We start from the raw sequence: 27,356 nt of genomic DNA, 5'->3' as shown, positions 1-27,356 counted from the left end.
TATTCTCTACTTTACCTGAAGCATTTAGCCTCATCAATCATCTCCAGCGTTCAAAAGACACCACCATCATCATCTGGTTATTAAATAATGGATCCACAATCAGAATATCAATAAGTACTTTTACTGAAGTACTGCACTTGAGTAAATGTCCTTTATACTTGTACTGCACTACATCTCAGAGGGAAACATTGTTCTGCTCTCAGTTCTTCCTGTCAGTTAAACATGTATCTCCAGATGATGTTTGTGATGAACTGAAGGATGAAGTTTCCTTTAGGAGAAGATTCTTCTGCTTCAGATAAATAATACTTTATACTGTGTGTGTGTGTGTGTGTGTGTGTGTGTGTGTGTGTGTGTGTGTGTGTGTGTGTGTGTGTACAGTAACTCTCAGACTGGAGAAGATGAATGATTTAACAGATGAGGAGGAGGACGGCTCAGTGTCTGCAGTCCCCAGCTGTCTGTCTCTGAAGAGTGACAGGTCTATGGAGCAACCTCCACTACTTCAGTAATGAACCTGGACCCTCAGACACAAAGTAAGAGTCTGTTTCTTCTGTAAACTGACCTGAAGAGGATTCAGTTTTTATGTTCTCTTATAATCTACTGTTGTATGATAACATAAGCCCAGTAGAGTACAGTAAAGAAACACAGTAGACAACTGGGACTAAACTGTTATCATGTTGGAGACATAGGTTGTACCAATCAGTGAACATCAGCCAGCACTATTGTGATGTGTTATAAAGAACGTGTTCATCTCCACAGAAAGAAGAGCAAAACTCCTGTTTCTGTGGAGGAGCAGCGGTCCAGCTGTGCTTTGTGTCAGGACGTCCTGAAGGATCCAGTCTCTACCAGCTGGGGACACAGGTTCTTCAGACGCATCGCCTCATACTGGGACCAGTCTGCTTCATCAGGAGACCCCCCCTGTCCCCAGTGTGGAAAAAGATCCAGAACAAGACTGCAGACAGCCAGTCAGACCAGCTGTGCACACAGTAAGACTGTACATCTGTCTGCTGCTGTCTTCATGTCTGAAAACAGGATTCTTCCTGCTTCATTTGTTTGTACAGCACATTATGATCTGTTATATATATTTATTAATCTCACATGTGTCTTCTCTTTCAGCAGATAGAGGTCTGCAGGAGGTTTTAGATGAACATAGGATCAGTCTGAAGAGGAGATGTGAACGTGTGACTGAAGGAAGTGAATGAAACAGTGAGTAAAACCCTCCTCAACAGGATCTACACTGAGCTCTACATCACAGAGGGACTGAGTGAAGAGGTTAATACTCAACATGAGGTGAAGCAGCTTGAGACAGCTTCCAAGAAAAAGATCCTCCGTGACGCTCCAATCAAGTGCCACGACATCTTTAAAGCCTCACCTGACCAACAGGTACACATCAGAGTCGCTCTGACGGTCGGCGTCGCTGGCGTTGGAAAAACCTTCTCAGTGCAGAAGTTCACTCTGGACTGGGCAGAGGGTTTGGAAAACCAAGATGTCAGTCTGCTGATTCCGCTTTCCTTCAGGGAGCTGAACTTGATCAAAGCTGAGCAGTACAGTCTTCTCAGGCTGCTCCATGTTTTCCATCCAACCTTACAGAAGGTCACAGCAGAGACGCTCGCTGTCTGTAACGTTTTGTTCATCTTTGACGGCCTGGATGAAAGCAGACCTTCACTGGATTTCCACAACAATGAGGTTGTGTCTGATGTCACACAGCAGTCATCAGTCAACGTGCTGTTGACAAACCTCATCAGCGGGAATCTGCTTCCCTCGGCTCTCGTCTGGATAACTTCCCGACCTGCAGCAACCAATCAGATCCCTCCTGCACGTGTGGACAGGGTAACAGAAGTACGAGGCTTCACTGACGTCCAGAAGGAGGAGTACTTCAGGAGGAGATTCAGTGATGAAGAACGGTCCGGCAGAATCATCTCTCACATCAAGACATCCAGGAGCCTCCACATCATGTGTCTGATCCCCGTCTTCTGCTGGATCACTGCTACAGTTCTGGACCACATGTTGACTACAGACCAGAGAGGAGAGCTGCCCCAGACCCTCACTGACATGTACTCACACTTCCTGCTGGTTCAGACCAAGAGGAAGAAGCAGAAGTATGATGAGGGACATGAGACGAGTCCACGGGAGCTGACGAAGGCTGACGGGAAACTTCTTCTGAAGCTGGGGAGGCTGGCGTTTGAACATCTGGAGAAAGGAAACATCATGTTCTACCAAGAAGACCTGGAGCAGTGTGGTCTTGATGCCACGGAGGCCTTGGTGTACTCAGGAGTTTGTACAGAGATCTTCAAAAGAGAGAGTGTGATCTTCCAGAAAACAGTCTACTGCTTTGTTCATCTGAGCATTCAGGAGTTTCTGGCTGCAGTCTACCTGTTCCACTGTTACAGCAAGAGGAACACAGAGGTACTGAAGAACTTCCTGGGGAAACACTGGAAGAATGACTCATCCCTGGATGTCTTCCTGTCTGAAGCCATGAAGAAATCCCTCACAAGTAAGAATGGCCACCTGGACCTGTTTGTCCGCTTTCTCCACGGCCTCTCTCTGGAGTCCAACCAGAGACTCTTAGGAGGCCTGCTGGGTCAGACAGACAACAGTCCACAAATGATCCAGAGAGCCATCAACACCCTGAAGGAGATGAGGAGTGAAGATACCTCTGCTGACAGAAGCATCAACATCTTCCACTGTCTGACAGAGATGAAGGACCACTCAGTACATCAGGAGATCCAAGAGTTCCTGCAGTCAGAGAACAGATCACAGAAGGAACTCTCTGAGATCCAGTGCTCAGCTCTGGCTCACATGCTGCAGATGTCAGAGGAGGTTCTGGATGAGTTGGACCTGATGAAGTACAAGACGTCACAGGAGGGACGACGGAGACTGATTCCAGCTGTGAGGAACTGCAGAAAGGCTGTGTAAGTCCAGATGTGATTAACTTTATAAATCAGAGTAGATTAGAAGTTTAGTTCTTCAAATATACACGAGAAAATTCATTTTATTGAATAAATATATCCACTTTTTACTTCATTATTTAGTTTCAGATGTTCTTGAGCTGTTTCAAACGCTGTGAGAGCAAAACAAGTGTTTTCAGCTTCTATCTGTGAAGTTCATGAACACATTTCTATTTATTTGTAATAATTGTTACACTTGACAGTTTCTTCCTCTCATTACATTCCTTTGGGGGATGGAGGCGACATGCAGACCTTGTCAAACTAAAGACTTTAGAGGTGCTCGAGGTTTCATCACATTTTACAGTTCTGAGTGAATGCAGAGAAGTTGTTGTTACATTCTAGCAGTTTCTTCATCATTACATCAGACACACAGGTAATACCTGAGTCTTTATATTAACATTTATTTCTGTACATCTCTGATACTTTCAATGATTTGTTTCCTTTCTGTTGCGTTTGTCAACAGTCAGTGACAGCAGAAGGTAGCTAGCAGAGACAGACCTAGGATCAGATCACACTGACACACTGTGGACATTATGGAAGCCTCAATGTAACTGCAGCACTACTCTCTCCCTTCATCTGCAACATTAAACACATATTACAAGTCTGCAGGTGATAAGTGATGAGAGTTATTGTTTCATGTCAAACACAGTGAGATCAGATGAACCACTGATGTCACAGCGGCTTGTCCTGCCTCGTGTTCTGAAGATGCCAGAGCAGAGACAGGGGAGTTCAGACGCAGTTACAACACACAAAGAATTCCTTACGCCGTTTATAATCCAACAACACTAAAGAACATCTAAATATAACTGGGAAACTGCAGATGTGTGTAAGAATCACTTTAGATTACCTGCTCATGAATCCATCGTGCTCTTTGCTGCCGTCCTCGCCCCGGATTCCATTTGTAACTTCTCCCCCTTTCATGTAGGCCTCAATCTTTCTAATAGAGGTTCAGTATCCTGTGGGCATCTCCCGAGTATCCTGGGGGGGGGGACAATGCATATATTAAACTCAGTAAAGATATTAAAATGTCTAACAGCAAATGTTTTGTCATCAAATGCATGAAATAAATGAATGTTTCCTCTTTCATAATAACACATTTTGTAATATATGTGTCCTGACAGACTTTATGGATGTTACATCTCAGAGACTGATTGTGAAGTCGTGGCCTCAGCTCTGAAGTCCAACCCCTCCCACCTGAGAGAGCTGCACCTGGATATAACATCACTGAATGATTCAGCAGTGAAGCTGCTGTGTGCTGGACTGCAGAGTCCAAACTGTAGACTGGAGACGCTGAGGTCAGTTCACTGACTGTAGCTCGTGTAGTAAATATAATTGGCACAATTTGCAGAAGGTGAAGACGTTGTAATTATTATTATTGTCTTCTTTATTTTTCAAATGTCTGAATATTGTGGAGAATGACGTAAAGTAGAGAAAGTAAATGTTTGACGGGACAGTTGTTGAGCTTCCACAGACTCACATTGTGCTCCATGAGTCAGTGAAGAAGATGTCAGTACTGAGGTGTGTGAGAGATATGAAGGAGGTTGTTAAACATCTGATGACAGAGAGAAACAGGCTGCAGAGACTTTGAGCTTTGATTACCAACACATTTGTATCATTGCTGACAGTGACCTCTAAACTTCTTCAGCTCTGAACAGATTATTAAACCTTAATAATAATAATAATAATAATAAGCTTTATTTGTAGAGCACCTTTCATACAAGAACTACAGCCCAAAGTGCTTCACAGCAAAAACATCAAACTTAGTAGAAGATGAGACAGAGCATTTACAGCACAATAATCACAGTGTTGATGTAAATGAGTGTGAAGTCAATTAAAATAATATAAATAACAGAATTAAAATAGTATAAATAACACTGGAGATCATGCCTAGTATCTGTATCTGTGCCGTACTTAACGACCTCCTGAAACCACGTTCATCACCATTCTTGTAGATGTTTGAAAGGATCAGAGCCACATGTTGAAAGCATGAGATCCACAATGGGCCCCTGTGGCCCTTCAGCTGGTTTACTCCCTTTGCTACACATTCTTCAGAGTCTTCCCGTTTCATAAACAAACCCCACTTTGTTAAGTTTTATGAAATCTATCGGTTAAAGACAGTTTTTCTCCAACAATATTCTTTAATCTTTCACTTTTCCACTAATTGTGTAAAGAACATGAAACACATTTATCAGAGGAGCTTCCTCTTGTTCCCGTGGTAACACCGTCTGTCTGATCTCAGGCTTTTCAAAAATACACACCTTTACACATTCAATGTTCCACCTTGAACTAACTCAAGCAGCAACATTGTTTTCTAAAGTTACATCATGTTTTCTTTATTCAGATTGGGGGGCTACAGGCTGTCAGAGATCAGCTGGGCTTCTCTGTTCTCAGCTCTGAAGTCCAACCCCCCCCATCTGAGAGAGCTGGACCTGTGGGACAACAAGCTGCAGGATTCATCAGTGAAGCTGCTGTGTGACCTTCTGGAGAGTCCAGACTGCAGACTGGAGACTCTCAGGTCAGTTCACTGACTCTCTGGTACTACTGTAGATCCAACATGTTTAATGAATTATTGAACATAATTTATGTTCATAAATAATTTACATCATAAAGTCGTAACTTTCCTTTTGTTCATATTTTGACTTTTCTTGCACTAAATTGAGTGTGCAGTCACAGAAGACGAGTGTTTGTTAAAGCAGCTGTAGCAAATGTCCACTGTTAGTTATTAAAGTACATTTATGTTCACGTGTGGTAAACGCTCACATCTGTATACAGAAGGTCATCTGAACTAATATTAGTGTACACTGATGAAGTTTACTTTCTCAAGCACAAAGAATTCTTTGTTTCCATTCATTTCAATGTGTTTCCACAGATAATAAAGTAGAAGCTGATGTTATGATGAGCACAATAACAGAATGACAGCGTCACTCCAATTCATGGATTAGGACGTAGTAATGTTGAGCCACACATTTAAACCTGAACACATCTGATTGGATTATAAATGGATTTGTATCCACATCATGTTTTCTTTATTCAGATTGAGGGGCTGCAGTCTGTCAGAGATCAGCTGGGCTTCTCTGGTCTCAGCTCTGAAGTCCAACCCCCCCCTCCTGAGAGAGCTGGACCTGAGGGACACCAACCTGCAGGATTCATCAGAGAAGCTGCTGCGTGACCTTCTGGAGAGTCCAGACTGCAGACTGGAGACTCTCAGGTCAGTCAGGGTCCGACTCAGTCTCTGCTGGTTCAGCAGTATTGTACTAACAGGGGGGTTAATGTGTTACTCACGTTGGGGAATCCCCCAGTTCTACCTTCCACTTGTAGCCTAGCTTAGCAGAACTAATCAGTGATTTCACTCATTGCCTGCAGGTTCTCCTGTTCTTTCATCTCGTGTTTCTTTTCTTTCATTCTTCCACTAACAATAAAACACAAGCTGACAATGCAAAGCCAAGCAACATGTTACAAGTTGTAACTTTGGAACTTGTGATTTCACAGAAGAGTGAGACAGGTAGTGTGTTTGGTTTTTGGATCCAGACTAAAGACGAGTTACTTCCTGTAATGCAGGCTCAGAGCTGTCTGCAGTCAGTTGTAGTGTTTGCACAGAAGATATGATGCCATGTAAAGCGTTCCATCAGTCGGCTCGTGTCAGGACTCTGAAGCGGGCTGACTCTAACAACAAACTGTTATTTAAACCTGAGACATAACTTTTGGGATTGTGTTCCTACAGGATCGATGACGAGTTGATCACAGCTGAGGAACACACAACATGTGAGTATTGCAGCATATCCTCCATTCATCCAGATATTACATGAACATCTGATCTTAAAATGAGATGCCCTCATCGTACACAAACTACTTTCAATTGTGTTTCTGTTTGATATATAAAATATATATTCTATTTCTAAAATATTCCAGAATGTTGTCTGCTAATGTTTCTCAGCTTCATTCAAGTTTTCATTGAGTTCTTTCTCTTGTTGTCCTTCAGAGGACTCCATCAAACTGGATGTGTGAACAAACCTGCCCGAGGAAGACAGCAAGGTGAAAGAGGAGCAGCTGCACAGTGTGAAGTATATTTATGGAGCTTCACCACAGAATCAAATGTAGTTATTGGTAATTGTTTGCCTGGGACCGACCTGCAGGCTCAGCTTGTATTAGCTCAGATCAACTGGTCCTCCTGCTGGAGAGACGAGTGGAAGATGGAGCAGTTCATATCTAAAGATATATATATATATAATTAACTTGGGTTACTTAAATATATTTCTTAAAGCTTAAAGTGCATCAACCTGTTCACCTTTCATAAGTTCTCTTGCTGGAGTTCTGATATACACTTGTACTTGTTTAAACTTCATCAGACTTCTTGTTTCTGATACTCATCGTCGCATCTTAAACATTATTCTTCATTTCTACATTAAACTGCGTATTAGTGGAAGTACTTTGTGATTTGAAGAGAACATTTAGTTCTCAGAGGAGACGACTCCTGATGATGTCATCAAGAGAAAAGGAATATTTGTATCTTTTATCATTTAGTTTGTAAGTTTTATGCATTATGAGAACATTGTGTTAAGATGTTCCTTTGTTATGGTTTGTAACTTCATAATGTGCTTTCCTTGTGTTTTTATATGCATTGTCAAGTAGGTTGAGAATCAGCAGGCCTTTTTCATCTCTCAACCTTTCCATTCCAAACAGGAGGATAAAGTATGTAACCAAAGGCCATGATACAGAGACTCACTTTATCACCAGGGATCGTTTTATAACAAATGATATGCGCAGATGTGTAAATTACTTGATGCATGCAAAGCTCTGTGTAAACTACATAATGATTTAGAATGTACGTCAATAAGACACTAGAATAGCAGGCGCCCTTAAACAAGAGGCATGTTAATGTGTGTACGAATAATAACTAAAAGGTTCTGATGAAGGTTTTCTCTCGCCAACAGATTAAACATATTCCTGTGGTCACTTCCTGACTACTAACTAAACCTAGTCCATACCAAGTGCACAGATCATAGAGCAGAGCTGTCAGACGAGCGTGACCGGTAGTAGCCGCTGAACTCACAAAGCTTTTCAGTTCGGCGGGATTATTGGTGCAAGCGGGATCGACGGTTGTATACAGGCAGTAGACATTAGGCGAAGTCTCCTCGCCACCAACTTAAATAGTCGCTAGACTCCAATTGAGGTAAAACTTGATAGTTAGGATTCGGCCCCGTTAGAAGGAGAGTTGGTCGAGACTCGCCCCTGGGAGATCAGGGCGCGACCTGCTCAGATCTAACATTGTAGATGTGTTTGTCTCAGTAGTTTCCCACGCGTCCCAGCCGGGCACAGCAAGTGTTATCAGGAGGTGTTTCAAGTCTCTCTCTCTCAGTGGGGGGCAGAGGACCAGGGCTCAGTCGCAGGTTATTGGGGTCGTATACTTTATGGCACCCAACCATCTGGGGGTACAGGGCCTGTTGATCTGTACCAGGGGTCTCCAACCTTTCTTCATCTGAGAGATACTTTGAAGAAATGAAAGAGGCCAAGAGCGACTTGCATCACATCGCTTACATTTACTCACAGAGCACTCATCAGGTGAATTAAAGTACTTTGTGTACACGTGTGAAATTAAAATACCCAAAGCTCATCAACAATCTTAACTTCACATCAAGGTCCAAGAAAACGACACTTTGTTCACATTATTCTTATTATGGCCACACAGTAAATACATCACCTTCATCAATACAAGCATCTTATGGCACATGTACAATAAGTGCGTTCACTCTTTAGTAAGTTAGTGAGATGACTGCACTGCATGGACTCCACCACAGAGGTGTATGCTGGAGTGTGCACACTTAGGTTCCCTCTAACAGACTCATTTAAATGTTCATCACTCTTGTTATAACTTTCTAACTTCATGGTGAACTCTGTAAAGAAGAAGAACGTAAGTGTTTCTCATTATAATGACATAGTACTGAAGTTGATTTATTCCAGCTCTATTTCATATTTCTTATTATTGTTATGCATTTATTTGTATTCTTCCTGTGTGTGGGTGGAGGGGGGGGTCGGAGCCCTGCCCTTCACGAAACAGCTGAGGAGAAACTGAGCAAAGCAAGCAGTAGTCTCAGTCTCATATTTATATATATTATATTATTTTATTATATTTATAAAAATAAAGGTATATATATATATTTATTTATAAAAATAAAGGTATATATTATATTTATTTATAAAATAAAGGTATATATATTTATAAAATAAGGTATATATATATATTTATTTATAAAAATAAAGGTATATATAATTTATAAAATAAAGGTATATATATATATTTATTATAAAAATAAAGGTATATATATTTATAAAATAAAGGTATATATATATATATTACAATGGTGCTTTTCGTTTATGTAAGATATTTTAAACATCTTTTCTTTTATACATTCTCTTTTTTCTTTGTGGTTTTGTTGATATTGTGGATTGTCATGAATGTGATGTATCTCTTGTCTTCTATGTGGATCACAGGCAGAAGACTTGTTACTGCAGTAATAACTAATGTGGATCCTAAATAAAGAATAAAGACATATTTCTCCCATGTCCTGCACCAAAATCTGTATTTGTTTGTGATACGATGTTAGACTCACTTCAGCCCATACCTGTCAACCCCCCCAGTTTTTTCCCGTAATTATCCCGTATTTTGAACCTTTCAAAAAAAAAGGCCTAATTAAAAAAAGTGTAAAGTGTCCTCCGGTAGAGCAGTTGGCAGTATTATGTTTAACATGAGGTGAAAAACGTTACCCGCCAGTAAACACACAGAAGAAGAAAACAGGAAGAATAATACAGAAGAAGACGAAAAGAGATGGATGAGACAGAGTCACAGTGAACGGGAGATAGATGGAGAAGCTGTTGTACCTGCAAAAAAAAGTAAAAACGTTTTGTAAGTACCTGGTCAAATGGGAGGAGACCTTCACTTATTTAATAAAAAGCAGAGTCGGACAGACTCATGATTTTGTAAAGTCTGCAAGTCAGATTTTAGCATCGCACAAGAACTGTGTCGGAGGCAGACCAAGTGACCAGAGCTGAGGGAAAGATGTCGATGCTTTGCATCTAAAAATAATGTAGCCTTCAGCTTCTGCGATGACTTCAGTCGCAGTGTAGAGGACATGTTTCTCGACTCTGACATCGCAAGGAAGTCCTCGTGGAGGAAACACAAGCCACACAACTCATCAAAGGTAAGAAATAAACTGTCAGTTGCTTCCAAATAAGTACAACCATCTAATTGAATCCTTGCTTAATTCCCTATGTTGCATCCTTAACTGGAGACACTTTTGCTTACAGGTGCCATAGCTGTGGAGCTTGATGAGGCCGTAGCAAATGTATGCAAATCCCAGCCTTTTTCTTTGATTGTGCGACGAATCAAACAACAGAAATACCGATAAAGAATTCGTCATCCTTGCAAGAATTTATGATGACTCCAATCTTGAGGTGACAACGAAGTTTCTTGAAATGCCCATATGCAATGTGGGTAATGGTGAAAACTTGTATGGAAAGTTGTCCGAAGCATTGAGGTGAGTGAAGTGCACTGTGTCGACCTAGTTTGCATCTAATTATAATAACAGCTAGAACATGTCCGTTTTAGTTTCAATCAAAGTTAACATAGCAGCTTTTGTCAGAGGTTATTTTGTAATTGTGGGAATATTTTTGTTTCATTGTTTCCAATAGCAAAAGAGGCATTCCATGGGAGAACCTCATTGCCTTCAATTCAGATAATGCAAATGTAATGAAAGGCAGACACAATGCAGTTATTAGCAGAGTGAGAGGAAGCCAGCCTAACGTCCAGGACCTTGGCTGCATTTGCCACCTTGCCCAGCTTGCCACTGGTTGTGGCATCAAAGCAGTCAAGCTTCCAGTGGAGGACATTTTGGTTGGGATAAACACCCACTTTGACAAAAGGTAAATGTAAAATAAAAGTTTACCGTTATCTTTTGCCTACCCAATCCTCTCTCTCCCTCTATCAATTATGCCCACAAGATAAAAATTAAAACATGTATGTAAAAGGTGAGAAGTGAAAATGATCTTGTTTTCAGTGCAAAAAGATGTGAACTCTACAAGGAGTTTGTAGAGTTCACAGACTCTGACAAGCTGAAGCTGCTGAGGTACTGCAGTACAAGATGGCTCAGTCTGTTTACATGTATACAGAGAATACTGAACTAGTGGGATGCTCTGTAGGTAGGATTGTAATAGTAAACTCCATTCAGCAGATATCTGCACAATTTATGATATTTTTCCATTGTATCTTTTCACCATATATTGCTTCCCTATATCTATAGGCATACTTTCAGAGTCATGAGGATGTGGAGAAGAATGCCAAAGTTCGTGATCTTGCGAGCCATCTCTGTGATCCAGTTATGAGAACATATTTTATGTTCCTAAATGTTGCCCTTAAGCCTTTAGTTGAATTCAACATTGCCTTTCAGGTGGGTGTCATGATAATGTCAGAAATAATAGATTAATATTCACATATAAAATGCTTATTTATTTTGTACCATCACTGTCTACAGTCAGAGGGAGTACAGATTCACAGGCGTGAAGAGGAAATGTGCAGGCTGATCAGGCGATTCTTGGGCTACCTTGTACCAGCCAGGGCCATCATGGATGTGCCTCTCATGGAGGTGGAGTTTGGAGAGGGACATCAGTTGGCAGATGAAGACCTCTTCATAGGGGCAGAGACAAAGGCATTCATTAGAAATGCAGAGATCCCAGTTTCAAGCCAGAAAAAAATCTTCCAGTGAGTATAATACTCTATTGTTTAATGTAATTATCTTCTCATCATTTGACAGCCTGAGAGAAGTCTTGAAGCGTGCCTGAAATGGTTGCCACTACCTAATGCATATGTTGTTTTTTGACTATTGCTCTGTTGTAGAACTGTGAGAACCTTCTATGAAGCAGTTCTGCGAAAGATGTTGACCTCCTTTCCACTCGACTCCCAACTTCTGAAGGATCTGAGAGTGCTGGACCTGCATCTCGGCTTGACATCACTCCAGGGACAGGTAGGGATAGATTAGGGACAGTTTCCAAGTGACCACAAAAAAATAAATATTGCATGGTTAGCAACATTTATGTTTTATTTACAGTGTCAAGGCTAGGGGTCCTGTTCCCTCAGTTGGGATTGAGTGAGGATAGGCTGAGAGAAGAACTCACAGACTACCAAGTGACAGAGACAAAGCATCTTCCCCAAGAACAGAGGATTGACAGATTCTGGGGCCTTGTAGGAAAGGACTTGAGGTTCAGGGAGTTAGCGAGACTTATGAAGGCTTTGTTATGCATCCCGCACAACAATGCCAGTTCTGAAAGGGTGTTCAGTATAGTAAGAAAGATTGTAACAGAGAACAGGATGGCATTAGACAACAGTACAGTGTGTGCTTTACTGTCATGTAAAATGAACCACACTGGTCCAGCATGCACATACTGTCCTTCTCAGAGGGTCTTGAGGCAGGCAAAGTCTGCAACCTATGCTTACAACCAGTCCCTTGCAGATGCTAGGGACTCCCACACAGAATAAAATGTATATATGCAATTAAAATGCATAAATGCAAATAATCCATAATTTAAATAAACATGTATTTCCTGAATGTATATACCCGTCCCTTATGTGTTTACATTTACATTATATGGGTAGGGGCTGGGTGGCTGAGAGCTGTTAAAATAGGGGCGGAGTCCGCCAAAAAAATTATTTTATTTTGAAGTTCCAATGTTGACAGGCATGGGAATGACATGCAGCAAATAGCAGCAGGTCTGTTTCGAACCCCGGGCCGCTGCGGAAAGCATTTGAATGTGGGTCGCCTGCTCTACGAGCTGCGCCACCAGGGATGTGTAATGTACACGTTGGATGTACATTATCTTTTCAACAGATTTAGATTTGGTATCTTTGATGATGCTGGCGTGCATAACAATTGTTTCACTAGTTGGCTGGCTCCATAATGATCCAATACAAACGCAATACCAACAACTCGACAGCAACAATGCATACTACGACAACAACAACCTACACATTCGCGGTTATATAAAGTGTTGATTATGAGGGGGCTCAATTGCGGTTCGCTCCCCCTTATATTTTGAATCGCACGCCAAACCCACAAACCTGTTCCTGGATCAGTCACGTGGTACGGCTTCAAACGTCATCACATACGTCATCGACACAAGCCTCGATACATGCTTCACAAAAATCTTCCGCGATTACTCGACACACTCTTCGAAGCCTCGACACGAAAGGACACATCACTACTGATAGGCGAGGTTTAATTCAATTTCTCTCAATATTATGGTGTTTGACATCCATCCATCATCTACCGCTTATCCGGGATCGGGTCGCGGGGGCAGCAGCTCCAGTAAGGAACCCCAATCTTCCCTTCTCCGGGCCACATCCTCCAGCTCCGACTGGGGGATCCTGAGGCGTTCCTTGGGATTTGATGGCCCTCAAAATTGACCCCCTCACCCCATACTCCCGCAGCACCTCCCACAGTATCACCCGGGGGACCCGGTCATACGCCTTCTCCAGATCCACAAAACCCATGTAGACCGGATGGGCGTACTCCCAGGCCCCCTCCAGGATCCTTGCGGGAGTAAAGAGTTGGTCCGTTGTTCCACGACCAGGACGGAATCCGCATTGTTCCTCTTCAATCACAGGTTCGACGACCGGCCAAACCATCCTTTCCAGTACCTTGGAGTAGACTTTACCAGGGAGGCTGAGAAGTGTGATACCCCTGTAGTTGGCACACACTTTCTGGTCCCCCTTTTTAAATAGGGGAACCACCACCCCGGTCTGCCAACCCCTAGGCACTGTCCCAGACTTCCACGCAATGTTGACGAGGCGTGTCAACCAAGACAGCCCCTCAACACCCAAAGCCTTCAGCATTTCTGGACGGATCTCATCAACCCCTGCGGCTTTGCCACTGTGGAGTTGTTTGACTACCTCAGTGACTTCCATCAGGGAAATTGACGATGATCCCCCATCAGCTTCCAGCTCTGCTTCTACCATAGAGGGCGTGTTAGTCGGATTCAGGAGTTCCTCAAAGTGCTCCTTCCACCGGCCGATAACCTTCTCAGTCAAAGTCAGCAGGGTCCCACCCTTGCTGTACACAGCTTGGATGGTTCCTCGCTTCCCCCTCCTGAGGTCCCGGATGGTTTTCCAGAAGCACCTTGGTGCCGACCGAAAGTCCTTCTCCATAGCTTCTCCGAACTTCTCCCACACCCGCTGCTTTGCCTCTGACACGGCAGAGGCTGCCGCCCTTCTAGTCCTTCGGTACCCTGCAACTGTTTCCGGTTTCCTCCCGGATAACATAACCCGGAAGGACTCCTTCTTCAGTCGGACGGCTTCCCTGACCACCGGGGCCCACCACGGTGTTCGAGGGTTACCCCCCCTTGAGGCACCTAAGACCTTGAGACCACAGCTCATCACCGCAGCTTCAGCAATAGAGGTTTTGAACATCGTCCACTCAGGTTCAATGCCCCCAACCTCCACAGAGATGTCTGAAAAGCTCCGCCGGAGGTGTGAGTTGAAGATACCCAGGACAGGGGCTTCCTCCAGAAGTTCCCAGTTCACCCGCACTACCAGTTTGGGTTTACCAGGTCTGTCCAGAGTCTTCCCCCACCCCTTGATCCAACTCACCACCAGATGATGATCAGTCGACAGCTCCGCCCCTCTCTTCACCCGAGTGTCCAAGACATGCGACCTCAGATCAGATGATACGATTACAAAATCGATCATTGACCTTTGGCCTAGGGTGCTCTGGTACCACATACACTTATGAGCATCCTTATGTTCGAACATGGTGTTTGTTATGGCCATTCCATGACTAGCACAGAAGTCCAACAACAAACAACCGTTCGGGTTTAGATCAGGGAGGCCCTTCCTCCCAATCACGCCTCTCCAGGTGTCTCCATCGTTTCCCACGTGTGCGTTGAAGTCTCCCAGCAAGACTACGGAGTCCCCTACTGGAGCCCCCTGTAGGGCTCGATTCAGGGTCTCCAAGAAAGCCGAATACTCCGAAGTGCGGTTTGGGGCATAGGCACAAACAACAGTCAGAGTTAACCTGAAGGCGTAGGGCGTTGAAGTCTCCCAGCAAGACTACGGATCCACCTCCCGCTACGGATCCACCTCCCGCACTAGTTCCGGCTCCTTCCCCCACAGAGAGGTGACGTTCCACGTCCCCAGAGCCAGCCTCTGCTGCCCGGGTCTGGTCCGTCGAGGTCCCTGACCATCACTGCCACCCATGTGACAGCGCACCCGACCCCAGCGGTTTTTCCCATGAGTGGTGGGCCCACAGGATGGATGGATGGATGGCACCACGTAGCTTCTTCGGGCTCTGCCCGATCGGGCTCCGTGGCAAACCCGGCCACCAGGCGCTCGCTGTCGGACCCTCCCTCTGGGCCTGGCTCTAGACGGGGGCCCCGGGCTTCCTCCGGGCAGGGTCTCTCCTTTCCTTTCCCTTTTTTTCATGAAGTCGTTTTTGAACCATTCTTAGTCTGGCCCCCCGCCTGAGACCAATTTGCCTTGGGAGACCCTACCAGGAGCACTAGGCTCCAGACAACACAGCTCTCAGGTTCATAGGGACACACAAACCTCTCCACCACGATGATGGTGATGGTTCCCAGAGAGGAGTGTGTGTGACATTTACAATAAATCTGTCTGAACAGAGCTATGTGTGTGTGTCTGTGTGAGGGTGTGTGTGTCTTAGGGAGGGAGAGTCTTTGTGTGTGTGTAAAGTTTTAGATTTTAGAGGGGAGGAAGAGAGTGAGGGAGCACAGAGAAAGACTGAGAACAAAAGAGAGAAGGGGGGGGGGGGTGTGCATCTGTGACTGTGTGTATGATGTGGCTCTTTACAGTAACATAGTAACATTTTTGGCTCTTAACCTCTGACTGGTTGGCCCCCCCAGTTCTAACAGCAATAGAGGGGATGAGAAAGGAGATATGGGAATGCTCAGAACGAATGGCAAAGGCTGAAGGCATTTGTGATGAGCCCTGCAATGGTTGTTTAACAAAATGGGTAAGTGCCGTTTTATGATAAGGGTATGTGGAGCCTTCAGTTTAGAAATTGAAGAATGAACGCATATTTATTTTATTTTGGCACTTTTATAATCTGGAATATTACGGCATAATATATGTGATCATTTTATTTTTATGTACATGTGGGTAACCTAATCTGTGTCAAAGGTCATGTCGCAGGGTGTGGAGTTTAAATTGACTTCCTGGGATTGTTAAGGCCTGCAAAAACTTTTAAAAATCAAACAGGTTATGAATAGAGTTAAAAGTCTGCAATAGGGGCATAGATAAATCACACACCAACAGCAGGGAAGTATTACTTAATATTATGAAAGATTTCAATTTGAAGGACATCTGGAGAGAATTAAAGCCTGATGCTATAGAGTGTTCTTGCTATTCTGCTTCTTACCAATCTTATTCCCGTATTGATTACTTTTTGATATCAGCAAATTTGGCTTCTCAAATTAAAGATGGCACTTATGATGGAATCCTTATTTCGGACCATGCACCAAACTCACTGCTTTATGTCGACTCACGGCTGACGAGAGATCCTCCTAAATGGAGATTCCAACAAAAATGGTTGCAAGACTCAGATTTTGTCACGTATCTTGGCAAACAAATTGATTTATATTTTGAGACAAATACATCGGAAACATCAGCATCTATAAGATGGGAAGCTTTTAAAGCATTTATTAGAGGCCAAATTATTAACTACACAAGCTCCAAACCCAAAAAAGTTAGTCAGAAAATGACAATGTTGGAATCGAAAATAAAAACCCTGGAGAGTGAGGCCTTTCAGAAACCCTGCCCCAAAGTACAACAAGAAGTGCTCGTACTGAGGTCACAGTATAATGAACTGTCAGCTTCTAAAGCAGTGGCAAGTCTACTAAGACTCAAACTCACATTTTACGACCAAAGAGAGAAGTCTGGAAAGATATTAGCGTGACGCATTAAACAATTACAAACTGAAAGATCCATTATGTTAATACAGAACAATAAGGGAGATGATATAGTCCATCCTATAGAAATAAATGAAGCTTTTAAAAATGTCTATGAAATTTATACGACTCTGACATTAATACAGATTTGACAAGTCAAAATAACTTCTTAGACACTCTCAATATACCGAGTATCCCAACAGAACTCAGACCTCGTCTGGAAGCTGAAGTATCATTACAAGAGATCTCTGATGCAACTGATAACATGAAATGTGGGAAGGCTGCAGGGCCAGATGGCCTACCTATAGATATCTACAACAGGTTTAAATATAAAGTACAAACGCCCCTCTTAAATATGTTATTAGAATCTTTTAAAAATTAAATCCTTCCGCCATCACTGAGAGAAGCCTTGATTACATTGTTACCAGAACCAGGGAAACCAGCAATAGATGTGAAAACCTAAGACCAATAAGCCTTCTCAACTCGGACGTAAAGGTGTTGTGTAAAGGCCTGCTCCCAGGGATAATTAAGGAAGATCAGAATGGGTTTATTAAGGGGCGCCAAGGGTTTCATAACGTCAGGAGGGTGCTGAACATTCTACATAGCCAAAAGGAAATGCCAGATACTGCTCTCTTATCGTTAGATGCCGAGAAGGCATTCGATAGGGTCGAATGGCCATATCTTCTTGATGTCCTCGAACGCTTTGGATGTGGTAAATGTTTTTGTAAATGGGTTAAATTGTTGTACACTGACCCTGTTGCAGAAATACTTACAAATAATACAACCTCTAAACAAATTAAGATCCACAAGGGGTGCCGTCAGGGGTGTCCTCTATCACCACTTTTGTTTATAATGGCAATAGAACCGCTGGCCATAGCTGTTCGGTCTCTGGTACAACTATAGGTCAAACAGACCACCGCTTAGCTTTATATGCTGATGACGTCATCGTGTTTCTCAGGGACTTGGAGAGATCAATTCCAGTATTATTAGAAGTGATGGGAACATTTGGTGAATCTTCCGGTTACAAAATGAATCATTCCAAATCTTCCATAATGTTATTAAATTCCAAAGAGAGAAGTAGTCCGACTGCATCAGTCTCACAGTTTAAAGTTGCAGATCATTTTACATATTTGGGTGTAAAAATAGTGCCCAATATAACAGATGTGGTGAATTCTAATTACGATCCTGTTAAGGGGTCAATTACCAGAACAATTGATGGGTGGAAGCCGACGTCCATCTCCTTAATTGCATGTCCTAATCCTCTCTGGTACTACTGGGCAACTCAGACTACTATGTTTTATTTTGCAAATGACAACCTCCCTGCCTGGAGAGAGATGGAGTCCCAATTCTTAGAGCTACCTCTTCCCATGTATTTGTACTAGTCTTAAGAAACGTACAAACAAACACTAACCCTATTACTAGGAACATGATTAGAGCATGAAGTGAGGAAGTACTCGGGCGAGCCCCTTTCTCTCTCACGTTTTAGTCCAATTTGGTGAAATGATGACTTCACTCCAGGCAGAGCTGATAGAGGGTTTAAGGTTTGATCAGATAAGGGTGTACAGAGAGTTCAGGATCTATATCGGCTCAATGATGATGAACTGATGCCGTTTGAGGAGCTTGCAAGTCAACACAACATTCCACAGAAACATTTTTTCAAATCTTTACAAATTAGAAGCTTTATTGGAGCAAACCAAAAACAGTTATTATCTATACCTCCATACTCACCACTAGAGAACATAATATTAAAGGACTGTAGGGGGAGAAACTTCATTTCTGCACTTTATAACTTGCTTATATCTGCGTCCCCTGAGTCCTCCGAAGCGAAACTTAACAATTGGAGGATCTGCAAGAAGACCTTTCAATTGATGAGTGGGAAGGTGCCTGCAAGAAAGCACAATCACAAACAGCGAATATCCGTCTTAAGCTCTTACAATATAACTGGCTAATGCGTACATATATTACTCCAGAAAAGCTAAACAAGTTTAATGGTAATATCCCAGACTTATGTTTTAAATGTGGACAATCCAAGGGAACGTTCTTCCATTGTGTTTGGGAGTGTACCAAGATAAGAACGTTTTGGGAGGAGGTTAAATGTATGATAGAAGAGATTCTATCATTGCAGTTAAGCATGGAGCCCAGGCTTCTTGTGTTAGGGTGTTACCCACAAGAACACAACATAAGGAAGAAAGAACTAATCTCTTTAAATCTCTGTCTGCTACAGGCAACACGTATGATAGCACTTTCATGGAGAAATGTAAACAGTCCAAGTATTGGTAAATGGCTAAAAGAACTGTCTGCATGTGTCTCATTAGAGAACATAACCTATTCAATTAAAGGAAAACAAGAACTATTTAAAAAGTATGGGGCCCGTTCCTTAACTCTCTGGAACATGCGGATCTAGAGGGCACTCTGGGTCAGCAACTTGGAGATGATTAATGTTCCTGTGCTGGGAGAAGGATTGAAGCCTATCATATCTACATGTTTGTATATCTCCTTACATAGCCTACCCACATGTTCGTGTAGTTCATTTAATTATGTTATGTGTGCGACTGTTAATGTACTTCATTTTGTTATGTCTTGGATGTGGAAGTTTGTGTCCTGTCTTATGTAGTGTCTATATATGTTAAAAAACAATAAAAAACTTGTTGAGTTGCTACTCGATAGATCTGACCTCCGTACGACCATAACAGGCTTATGAGCTGCTTACGAGCCTGTCGTCAAACACAGGCATATACATAGTATGACATGAAGATGACGTTAATATTGGCCTTTCCTCTGGATATTGCATATTGTGTACATGTCCTCACCACTCTTCTTTTGTACATTTAGGTGTACATGTGAAAACTGTACAATTATGGAAACAATTGAAGAGCTGCTGCCAAGAAAAGGATGTCATGGAGGAACTCAATGAATATGAGGGACATGGTGCAAACAACCTGCAGAACAGGTCACGCAGGATTCAAATCAAAGTGTCTGGATGTTTGGGTGTTGCAGACAGCCTACCACAGGTATGTGAAGAGGGACAGACAACGAGCAGGTGATGAGCCACGTAATGAGGAAGTTACTTGTGTAATGTGTAGAGCTCAGAAACTGTGATGTATTTATGGGGAGTCGAATGGTCCCTCTGGCACAGTCACAGAATACACAGATAAATAAGGTGGAAGTGATTACCATTGACATGTATTATCTTGTATGTTACAGAATGTATCACTATGTGGCATACCGCCGGTGAGATTCTGCTGGGAATACTTGGTAAGAACCACAGAATGCCATCATGTGCCATTCAAAAGATCTGTGCTACGTTTTTTTTGTGCTAAGAGTTCAGTAACACACTCTGCAAAAAATATGTACGTAAATACGTTCCCTGTTAGTCTAGAGGACCAACACCAGTGTTGTCTTAGTGCAGAGCTTCTTTTTGGGTGTTCGCTCATTTCTTCACTTTCTCCCGACCTGTTGCATTTAAATCCCCCGTCTCTCTGTCGCTCTGTGTATCTGGCCTGTACCACTACACGCGCTGTCTTTGGAGCGTCTGCCCCCCTTCCTTCTTTCACATAATGGTATGATCCTAGTCTGTCCTGACATGTGATTGACTGCATGGTGTGCCCATCAAAATAATGTCCCGCCCCGGGGCACAGGTGGGTCCAGGCTCAGTGTTACAGGTGCACTGGCCCCTCCCCAAACTGTCACTGACAGACGCCATTTTCTCGTCGACAGAGCCGCAGCAGCAGAACAGGGTGAGTGTTAACAGCAGCTCTGCTGGGGTTTTACACATTCATTCTTTAGTGTGTCCTGCTGTGTGTCTCTAACAAGCAGAGTCCTGGAGTCCAATGTGATGAAATGTTTGTGAGCATCATCGCTACATGTCACACAGCAGCACAGTCCAGATGGAGAGCAGCCTCACAACCCGTCACCCTCCGGATCAATGCTTGTTCTTTCTCCAACCAGTCAACACTAAACTTCTTCTTCTTGCTTTTTACCTTCTAAAAGTTCAAATTAACTTTGTGTCCGTTTCGGGGCGGAACTCCCGGAAGTAGTTTCAAAATAAAAGCCGATATGATGAGACAGTTATGAGTGAGTTCAGCTTTATTTAATATTTATAGTACCTAACATTTCTTCAGAAAACGTCCCGCCTCTCGGTTACATCAGTTTTTATATCACTTCCGGTCTTTGACGTCTGACGTCATCACGTCACATCATACGGGGTATTCGAACGACTCTGCCAGGGGGGCGCGCTCATATTATGCATTCACAATATCCCAATTATCCCTGATATGATGAGACAGTTCTGAGTGAGTTGAGCTTTATTTAATATATATAGTACCTAACATTTCTTCACATTATCTATGTAAATACGTGTTTCAGTTATTACACAAGATAATACATTTATTAGTTAATTATATCACAATATAAACAACACAAGCACAAACTACTTTATCATTTAGTAGAAATACATTTATTTTCAGTTATTTCTCCGTTTACTTTGATCACGGATACAATTCAATCCAGAGAGTCGGAGAGTCTGTCTGTCAGCAAGGAACACTTTTTACATTTACACTTTTATTTCTGCTCATTTCCGTTCAGTCACGTGAGGCTGATGATTCCTGAGCTTCTGCTTTGATAGGAGTTATATATTCTCTACTTTACCTGAAGCATTTAGCCTCATCAATCATCTCCAGCGTTCAAAAGACACCACCATCATCATCTGGTTATTAAATAATGGATCCACAATCAGAATATCAATAAGTACTTTTACTGAAGTACTGCACTTGAGTAAATGTCCTTTATACTTGTACTGCACTACATCTCAGAGGGAAACATTGTTCTGCTCTCAGTTCTTCCTGTCAGTTAAACATGTATCTCCAGATGATGTTTGTGATGAACTGAAGGATGAAGTTTCCTTTAGGAGAAGATTCTTCTGCTTCAGATAAATAATACTTTATACTGTGTGTGTGTGTGTGTGTGTGTGTGTGTGTGTGTGTGTGTGTGTGTGTGTGTGTGTGTACAGTAACTCTCAGACTGGAGAAGATGAATGATTTAACAGATGAGGAGGAGGACGGCTCAGTGTCTGCAGTCCCCAGCTGTCTGTCTCTGAAGAGTGACTGGTCTATGTACATACCTCCACTCTTCAGTAATGAACCTGGACCCTCAGACACAAAGTAAGAGTCTGTTTCTTCTGTAAACTGACCTGAAGAGGATTCAGTTTTTATGTTCTCTTATAATCTACTGTTGTATGATAACATAAGCCCAGTAGAGTACAGTAAAGAAACACAGTAGACAACTGGGACTAAACCAGAAATGGGCAAACTACGGCCCGCGGGCCATATACGGCCCGTTAGACTTTTTAATCCGAACTTGTCCAAATTATAGTAAAAACCCATGGATGTGTAAAAACCTCATTCATTTCCCTTTTTCACCCTTTCCCCTGCAATACCCTCGTTTCCCCAGTAGATGGCACACTAGTAGACACATTGATCTTTGTTGGAGTGTAACTTTCCTGCTGCCATTTCCGCCCTTCGGTAAAAATGAGCGGACCAAAGAAAAGAAAAGTGGACACTGAGTGGCGAGTGTTTAAAAAGGAGTGGACAACAAAATATTTTTTCACTGAAGTCCGATCAACGGCTGTATGTCTGATATGCCAAGAAACGGTTGCAGTTTTCAAAGAGTACAATATCAGCCGTCACTTTGCTACGAAGCATGCTAACTACGCTAGCAAGCAGTCAGCACAAGAACGGGCGGCTACTGCTCAGAGGTTGGCGGCTCATTTACACACTCAGCAGACAAACTGCGATTCAAGAGTCAAGCACCAAGGCAAGTGTGTTGCTGGCATTCAAATTAGCAAAGGCTAGCAAGCCTTTCTCCGAAGGCGAGTTTTTGAAAGAATGCATGGTAGAGACATCAGAGCTCTTGTGTCCGGAGAGCAAAGGCAAGTTTGAAACAATCAGTTTATCACGCAGGACAGTGACTCGCCGTGTGGAACTGCTTGACGAAGATATAGTCAGCGAGTTAAACAAAAAGGCGGAGTCCTTTAAGTTATATTCACTAGCACTGGATGAAAGTAACGACATAAAAGACCCTGCTCAGCTCCTAATTTTTATCCGAGGGATTAATGACAGTTTAGAGATAACGGAGGAGCTTTTGAGCATGGAATCGCTGAAGGGGAAAACGCGAGGAGAGGACTTGTATGAACAGGTGTCTGCTGTCATCGAGAGAATGAAGCTGCCTTGGAGTAAACTTGTCAGTGTCACCACGGATGGATCGCCAAATTTAACGGGAAAAAACGTCGGGCTGCTGAAAAGAATCCAGGATAAAGTGAAAGAAGAAAACCCTGACCAGGATGTTATTTTTCTTCACTGCATCATTCATCAAGAATCTCTGTGTAAGTCTGTATTGCAGCTTAATCATGTCGTGGATCCAGTTGTAAAACTCGTTAACTTCATACGAGCAAGGGGACTTAATCACCATCAGTTCATTACGTTCCTAGAGGAAACCGATGTGGATCACCAGGACTTACTTTACCACTCTCGTGTCCGCTGGTTAAGTTTGGGGAAAGTGTGTCAACGAGTGTGGGAGCTCAAAGAGGAGATTCGCTCGTTTTTGGAGCAAATGGGGAAATCCGACGAATTCCCTGAGCTGAGCGACACGGACTGGCTTTGTGACTTTGCGTTTGCTGTGGACATATTGTCACACATGAATGAACGTTAAGCTGCAGGGGAAAGATCAGTTTGTGCACGACATGTACACAAATGTGAGAGCCTTCAAATCCAAGCTGATTTTATTCTCCAGGCAAATGGCAAACAAATCATTCACTCATTTCCCCACACTGGCCATGCAGAAAGAGGCCATCCGAAACGTGAAGAAATACTGCACATCACTGGACGACATGCACAGAGAATTCTGCCGTCGGTTCTCTGATTTTGAAAAAATTGACAAGTCACTTCAGCTGGTGTCCTGTCCCCTGTCCCAAGACCCCGAAACAGCACCGCATGAGCTGCAATTGGAGCTGATCGATCTTCAGTCTGACTCCGTCTCACAGGAGAAGTTCAAGTCTCTTAAACTGAATGACTTTTACGCTTCACTTAACGAAGCCACGTTTCCAAACCTCCGGAGGACGGCACAGAAGATGCTGGCATTGTTTGGCTCGACCTACGTGTGTGAGCAGACTTTCAGCGTCATGAACGTCAACAAAGCCCGTCACAGATCCCGGTTAACTGACCAACACCTCAGATCTATCCTGAGAATTGCCACAACAAAACTAACTCCAGACTTTGATGCACTGGCAAAAAAGGGAGACCAACAACACTGTTCCCACTGAAATGTGAGTTTCTCAGGACCTGCTTTCTGAAAGGTCCTGAGTGTATGAGCCTCAAATGATTACATTTGGATAGATTCAAAAGGAAAGAATAGCTCGTCTCTTACTATCTGCCTCAAAATATCTCTGTATTCCATCTTAACTTGCTATCTGACCCACTTCCACTTGTCATTAGTTCTGTTGTTGTTCTATTTAGCAAACCTTTCACATGGATTCATGCAGCAGCCGACTGATACCATCAAAAAGTTCATGGCTGAGCAGCACTCTGACAATGGTTATGATAAGCTACTGGCTGCAGGACAGAAAAATTGTGTTATGAAAAATTGTGTTATGAAAATTGTGTTATGAAAAATTGTGTTATGAAAAATTGTGTTATTAAAAAAATGCATATGGAAAGTTTGGAGGAGCGTCTTTTAATTAAGAGCAATGTGCGCATTTACGCACAGCAGCGGTACAGTAGCTCAATTAACACGCCGCACATCGCTCTCAATTTAAAGTCCCCTTTCTAGTTTCTGCTGCAGGCAGGATATTTAATACAGTCTATCTCTCAGGACAATCCGTCCATTATTTTGCGGGGTTTAAAACAATTAGAAATTATTGAGCTTGAGTATTTCGTTGGGTAACAATATGTTTTGAATGTTGAAAGTGATTCCATTGATCTTTTTCCAGTAAATGTTGATTTCTTTAACTTTGCACCTTCAATTGAAATGTATAAAAAACAGACGCAATCTCCAGGTTTGATAAATTACTTTGAGTGTCCAAATGCTCCTGGCCCGGCCCCTCTGTCAAATTTTAGAACCCATTGTGGCCCGCAAGTCAAAAAGTTTGCCCACCCCTGGACTAAACTGTTATCATGTTGGAGACATAGGTTGTACCAATCAGTGAACATCAGCCAGCACTATTGTGATGTGTTATAAAGAACGTGTTCATCTCCACAGAAAGAAGAGCAAAACTCCTGTTTCTGTGGAGGAGCAGCGGTCCAGCTGTGCTTTGTGTCAGGACGTCCTGAAGGATCCAGTCTCTACCAGCTGTGCACACAGTAAGACTGTACATCTGTCTGCTGCTGTCTTCATGTCTGAAAACAGGATTCTTCCTGCTTCATTTGTTTGTGCAGCACATTATGATCTGTTATATATATTTATTAATCTCACATGTGTCTTCTCTTTCAGCAGATAGAGGTCTGCAGGAGGTTTTAGATGAACATAGGATCAGTCTGAAGAGGAGATGTGAACGTGTGACTGAAGGAAGTGATGAAACAGGAAGTAAAACCCTCCTCAACAGGATCTACACTGAGCTCTACATCACAGAGGGACTGAGTGAAGAGGTTAATACTCAACATGAGGTGAAGCAGCTTGAGACAGCTTCCAAGAAAAAGACCCTCCGTGACGCTCCAATCAAGTGCCACGACATCTTTAAAGCCTCACCTGACCAACAGGTACACATCAGAGTCGCTCTGACGGTCGGCGTCGCTGGCGTTGGAAAAACCTTCTCAGTGCAGAAGTTCACTCTGGACTGGGCAGAGGGTTTGGAAAACCAAGATGTCAGTCTGCTGATTCCGCTTTCCTTCAGGGAGCTGAACTTGATCAAAGCTGAGCAGTACAGTCTTCTCAGGCTGCTCCATGTTTTCCATCCAACCTTACAGAAGGTCACAGCAGAGACGCTCGCTGTCTGTAGCGTTTTGTTCATCTTTGACGGCCTGGATGAAAGCAGACCTTCACTGGATTTCCACAACAATGAGGTTGTGTCTGATGTCACACAGCAGTCATCAGTCAACGTGCTGTTGACAAACCTCATCAGCGGGAATCTGCTTCCCTCGGCTCTCGTCTGGATAACTTCCCGACCTGCAGCAACCAATCAGATCCCTCCTGCACGTGTGGACAGGGTAACAGAAGTACGAGGCTTCACTGACGTCCAGAAGGAGGAGTACTTCAGGAGGAGATTCAGTGATGAAGAACGGTCCGGCAGAATCATCTCTCACATCAAGACATCCAGGAGCCTCCACATCATGTGTCTGAGCCCCGTCTTCTGCTGGATCACTGCTACAGTTCTGGACCACATGTTGACTACAGACCAGAGAGGAGAGCTGCCCCAGACCCTCACTGACATGTACTCACACTTCCTGCTGGTTCAGACCAAGAGGAAGAAGCAGAAGTATGATGAGGGACATGAGACGAGTCCACAGGAGCTGACGAAGGCTGACGGGAAACTTCTTCTGAAGCTGGGGAGGCTGGCGTTTGAACATCTGGAGAAAGGAAACATCATGTTCTACCAAGAAGACCTGGAGCAGTGTGGTCTTGATGCCACGGAGGCCTTGGTGTACTCAGGAGTTTGTACAGAGATCTTCAAAAGAGAGAGTGTGATCTTCCAGAAAACAGTCTACTGCTTTGTTCATCTGAGCATTCAGGAGTTTCTGGCTGCAGTCTACCTGTTCCACTGTTACAGCAAGAGGAACACAGAGGTACTGAAGAACTTCCTGGGGAGTGACTGGAAGAAGAACTCATCCCTGGATGTCTTCCTGTCTGAAGCCATGCAGAAATCCCTCACAAGTAAGAATGGCCACCTGGACCTGTTTGTCCGCTTTCTCCACGGCCTCTCTCTGGAGTCCAACCAGAGACTCTTAGGAGGCCTGCTGGGTCAGACAGACAACAGTCCACAAATGATCCAGAGAGCCATCAACACCCTGAAGGAGATGAGGAGTAACAATGCCTCTGCTGACAGAAGCATCAACATCTTCCACTGTCTGACAGAGATGAAGGACCACTCAGTACATCAGGAGATCCAAGAGTTCCTGCAGTCAGAGAACAGATCAGAGAAGGAACTCTCTGAGATCCAGTGCTCAGCTCTGGCTCACATGCTGCAGATGTCAGAGGAGGTTCTGGATGAGTTGGACCTGATGAAGTACAACACGTCACAGGAGGGACTACGGAGACTGATTCCAGCTGTGAGGAACTGCAGAAAGGCTGTGTAAGTCCAGATGTGATTAACTTTATAAATCAGAGTAGATTAGAAGTTTAGTTCTTCAAATATACACGAGAAAATTCATTTTATTGAATAAATATATCCACTTTTTACTTCATTATTTAGTTTCAGATGTTCTTGAGCTGTTTCAAACGCTGTGAGAGCAAAACAAGTGTTTTCAGCTTCTATCTGTGAAG

The 27,356-nt window shown here is 43.2% G+C and overlaps 3 protein-coding genes across 3 annotated transcripts; all 3 read left to right on the top strand.

Moving 5' to 3' along the window:
- The first annotated feature begins 383 nt into the window (after nt 1–383).
- On the top strand, nt 384–27,169 carry LOC115004668 (protein NLRC3-like). Its single transcript, XM_029426366.1, is given in 5 exon segments — nt 384–497; nt 499–530; nt 757–968; nt 25,181–25,240; nt 25,371–27,169. Coding segments are annotated over 5 exon segments (2,202 nt in total). The 5' UTR covers nt 384–398.
- On the top strand, nt 5,114–7,328 carry LOC115004672 (ribonuclease inhibitor-like). The gene is made up of 4 exons (XM_029426369.1): nt 5,114–5,460; nt 5,980–6,153; nt 6,667–6,707; nt 6,925–7,328. Coding segments are annotated over exons 1-4 (408 nt in total). The 5' UTR covers nt 5,114–5,269; the 3' UTR covers nt 6,927–7,328.
- LOC115004671 (general transcription factor II-I repeat domain-containing protein 2-like) lies at nt 21,980–24,154 on the top strand. The gene is made up of 2 exons (XM_029426368.1): nt 21,980–22,048; nt 22,341–24,154. Exon 2 carries the CDS (start codon nt 22,587–22,589, stop codon nt 23,592–23,594), a length of 1,008 nt encoding a protein of 335 aa, XP_029282228.1. The 5' UTR covers nt 21,980–22,048; nt 22,341–22,586; the 3' UTR covers nt 23,595–24,154.
- Nucleotides 27,170–27,356: the final 187 nt, after the last annotated feature.

This window comes from Cottoperca gobio, unplaced genomic scaffold, assembly GCF_900634415.1.
Source record: "Cottoperca gobio unplaced genomic scaffold, fCotGob3.1 fCotGob3_166arrow_ctg1, whole genome shotgun sequence".
Taxonomy (NCBI): Eukaryota; Metazoa; Chordata; class Actinopteri; order Perciformes; family Bovichtidae; genus Cottoperca; species Cottoperca gobio.
The sequence above is the reverse complement of the archived record's forward strand: the minus strand, read 5'-3'. Positions and strand labels throughout refer to the sequence as shown.

Coding starts and splice junctions, on each gene's coding strand:
- LOC115004672 (XM_029426369.1), top strand. CDS start 5,270: ATGTTTTCTTTATTCAGATTGGGGGGCTACAGGCTGTCAGAGATCAGC. Junction 5,461..5,979: donor TGCAGACTGGAGACTCTCAG/GTCAGTTCACTG, acceptor TTCTTTATTCAG/ATTGAGGGGCTGCAGTCTGT. Junction 6,154..6,666: donor TGCAGACTGGAGACTCTCAG/GTCAGTCAGGGT, acceptor GTGTTCCTACAG/GATCGATGACGAGTTGATCA.
- LOC115004671 (XM_029426368.1), top strand. CDS start 22,587: ATGCTAACTACGCTAGCAAGCAGTCAGCACAAGAACGGGCGGCTACTG.